At 35.3% G+C, this 3,870-nt stretch overlaps 1 protein-coding gene across 1 annotated transcript in view; it reads right to left on the bottom strand.

The window, feature by feature from the left end:
• Positions 1-3,648, bottom strand: part of LOC110116320 (type 2 DNA topoisomerase 6 subunit B-like) — a gene marked incomplete at its 5' end in the record, with an annotated part of 11,096 nt that extends 7,448 nt beyond the window's left edge. Inside the window, 3 exon segments of the mRNA XM_028694939.1 lie at positions 2,289-2,492; positions 3,150-3,291; positions 3,452-3,648. Coding sequence (XP_028550772.1) covers positions 2,289-2,492; positions 3,150-3,291; positions 3,452-3,648 — 543 coding nt within the window.
• Between the last annotated feature and the right edge of the window lie 222 nt (positions 3,649-3,870).

Raw genomic sequence — 3,870 nt, 5'->3', positions numbered from 1 at the left:
GGGGGGGGGAGAGATTTGGTTGGGGCTTGGAGCAAGGTTGGATTCGGAACAGGGAGGGTCATGGAGATCGGTTGGACCCATGGGCTGTGAGGGTGGAGAAGTCGAACAAGTGGCCTGATTTCGCAATACTCTTATATGGGAGACTGTAAGTCGACAGGTGAGGGGACTGTGACATCGGATTGATCAAAGGCAGGTGTTTTGCAGGAAAGAGTGGAGTGGGGAGATCAAGCTAGGCGTGTGTTGATCGGGTGCCTCGAGATTTATACGTCGTTGCCTCGAGATATGTGCCAATATCCTCTCATGACATCAATTGAATGGATTTATAGGCATTTTTTGTAATTGACGACGCTTTGAACGCAATAACAAAGTTCGTTTTGCAATCGAACGTTGTTTGATTTGATCGCGAGGGGCTCCTATTTAAGCGAATTCAATGCTCTGATCGCAATGACGCCGTCTGTTTCGCAGTCCTAGGTCATTTGATTCTTTAAGTGACACATCATGCGCCAATTTTACCTCATTTCATATGTTTACGTGCATAGGGGTCAACAAGGTGTGGAAATTCTTAGGAGATAAAAAAATTTCTTGGCTTACTAAACTTTTTAATATTATTTTGAAGACTAAAACGATGTCAGATGAGTGAAAAATGAGTATGTTGATTCTTATTTTTAAGAATAAAGCAGATGCATAAGATTGTACAAATTATAGAGGAATTAAGTTAATGTGTCATAATACTTTAAAACTATGGGAGAGGGTTATGGAGAATAGGTTGCGGCGTGATACTAATGTTTCTCAAAATTAATTTGGATTCATGCCAAGTAGGTCTCCTATGGAAGCTATACATTTATTGAGAGATTTGATGGAGAAGTATAGAGAGAATAAGAAGGATCTACATATGATATTTGATGATTTAGAGAAAGCTTATGATAAAGTTCCAAGAGAAGTACTATGGAGAGTTCGAGAAAAGAAAAAGCGGTAATAATGTTTATATTTAAGTTATTAATGATATGTATGCATAAGCTGTTACTTGTGTTCAAACAAAATGTAGTTTGACCAAGTATTATCCTATTTCAATTGGATTACATCAAGGATCAACCTTAAGCCCATATCTTTTTGCTTTACTCATGGATGTTCTCATTAGACATATGCAAAATGTTGTACCCTGGTGTATATTTTTTGCTAATTTTGTTCTTCTTGTTGATAAGACTATAGAGTGAGTTGAAGGTAAACTTGAATTATGGAGGTCAACCTTAGAGTCTAAAGGCTCTCATTTGAGTAGATCTAAACTGAATATATGGAGTGTATTTTAGTAATAATATATCTAGTGGGGGGATTGTGACTTTGGGTGATCAAATCATTAATAAGAGTACACATTTTCGATATCTTGAGTCTATTGTTCAGAGTGAAGGTGAAATAGATTGGGATATTTTTAGTAGAATTCAAGTTGGATGGTTGAAGTGGAAGAATGCATCAGCCTTGTTGTGTAATAGAAAAGTCCCCCCTCAAACTTAAGGGAAAATTATATAAGATGATGGTTAGACCAGCAATGCTTTATGGTGCAGAATGTTGGCCATTAAAAGAGAAGCATAATATTAAGTTAAGTGTTGCAGAGATGAGGATGCTCAGGTGGATGAGTGGCTTTACTCTTAGAGATAGGATACGATATAAGCTTATACATAAAAAGGTTGGAGTTGTTTTAATGGAAGATAAGATTAGATAGAGCCGCCTTAGATGGTTTGGTCACATAAAACGATGGCCTTCCAATAACCTGATTAGGAAGTAGATGTACTAGATTTGACTTATGTTAAGAAATGTAGAGGTAGAGCTAAAAAGACTTGGTTAGTTAGAAATGACCATTCTTTATTATATTTAATTGAGAATTTAACTCTTAATAGGACACAATAAAAAAAATGATTCATATAGCTGATCCCACATAGTAGGATAAAGGCTTGATGTTATTGTTGTTGTTGTTGTTGCATGTTAATGTTCATAAGTGCAAAGTCTATTTTATATATACAAAATGCTCACTTACAACCTTACAACCTCATGGCGACAAATTGTTTTAAATAACTGGAAAGGAGTTCTTGTGCTATTATCGTGGGGAACTAGAGATTATAGAAACAAGATTTTTTAACTGTGAATTACGAAAGTAACTCATATGGGTTAAAATCTGTGACCAAGCGAAGTATTAAGAAATATATGGTATGTTAATGATTTTAATCAATTGGATGATATATCAATAGATACAAAAAGAACTTTGTGATGACATACCATTAATATGTTCCTATTGCAGAAGGATATTTTATGTAGAAGCTATGAATAGCAATGTCCATGTGAGCTAACGGTAAATCCTCCCACTGAAGCACAGCAAACCCATCTCCATCGACCAAAATCTCCTTCAATTTCAAGCCATAAGTTGGCCATTTGATGCCTTCCAATGTGCTCAAAGCTATCTTGGGGATTGAAGAAGGTGAAAAATTTTGGAAGTACAGAACCTGCGAAATGCTTGATTATTAAATAGGCCGAGCAGATCAAGATAAAATATTTGTATTAGTATCTTATTTCTGAAGAGGAGTAAAAATGTTGGTCTTTAAGGCCATTCAGCGAAGATCATTTAACTAAGTAGATGTTTAGATCCGTGCAATGCTGCAAAAGACTGATATCTCCTTTCATTTTTTCTTTACGTGGATTTCACTTTAAAGAGCCCATGCATTCATGCTGCTGCAAAACTACAACACTATCCATCCAAATCATCGAAGCTAAGCTGCTATCTAGAATTATCTTTGGAAATGTTTTTGCTTCCGGGACAATGCTATCCTAACTAATGTTTACCAAAAAAGGCAATAGAAGCAGAACTACCATTACTAGTTAAAAGTTGCTTTGTTGCTGAAATAGATATTGGAGATGAATTGCTTCATAGAAACGTAAGTATTTCCCTTTCAAAGAATACTATTCTGACATAAACAAAATTTTCATATAGTAATGATATAAGCAAATGTAAGGATTAATCACTACAACAAAAATTAAGTTGACTGCTTTGTCAAAAGATTAAAACTGAAAAAAAAAAAAAAATACCAGTAGAAGATTCTAACATGCTACTTGACAATGATAACTACTAAAACAAGAGAGGGTTGCAAAAAATTGTAGCAGACCTCTGTGGTTTGAGAGCTTGCCCTTAAACAGCAAGGAACTGTCGATGCAGGCACTATTACAATTGCCACGTCAAAGACATGTCCTGCATTTCTAGCAGTTTTTAAGTTGCTTGCGTGTCCCATTCCAACCTTCAAATCTTCTCTACAACAGGAATGTAGATGAAAAAAGAAAAGATAAATATACAAGAAAACTGCATTTGTCCCATTATACAAATATCTTTCAAGCCTATAAAGGATTGCTGGAGGACTTCTATAAAAGAGATTGGATAGCAAACAAAATAGACTAGATTTAAGAAGTTTACCTTCTAACAGAGCAAACTATTTCAGCACTGCCTCTATGCTTAAGAATATAGTCTTCAAGGCCAGAGGACATGGCTTCAATATTTGATTCAGAAAGTGGGGCAGGAACAAGGGAAGGATCTTCAGTTTTCGGAAGAAATTGTTCATGTATAGAACAGTTATTATCCATATTTTGAACTGAAAGATCAACCACAATGTCCTGAGGAAAAGGAAAAAAATAATTTGAGACAAACAAAAAATTGTAGTCAATAAGCCTCAATTTCACCGTATAGCACTTAGCAGGAATACATTGAGAATAAAGATATGGCGACCAAAAATATTTTGCAGAAGTCTAAGGATGATGATGATATTGATGAGCCTCTCTGTGTTTAAAAAAGCAATTTTCTATCTGGACAAAAGATGCATGGGAGAAATAACCAGA

The sequence above is a fragment of the Dendrobium catenatum genome, unplaced genomic scaffold, assembly GCF_001605985.2.
Source record: "Dendrobium catenatum unplaced genomic scaffold, ASM160598v2 fragScaff_scaffold_601, whole genome shotgun sequence".
Classification (NCBI taxonomy): Eukaryota; Viridiplantae; Streptophyta; class Magnoliopsida; order Asparagales; family Orchidaceae; genus Dendrobium; species Dendrobium catenatum.
The sequence above is the reverse complement of the archived record's forward strand: the minus strand, read 5'-3'. Positions and strand labels throughout refer to the sequence as shown.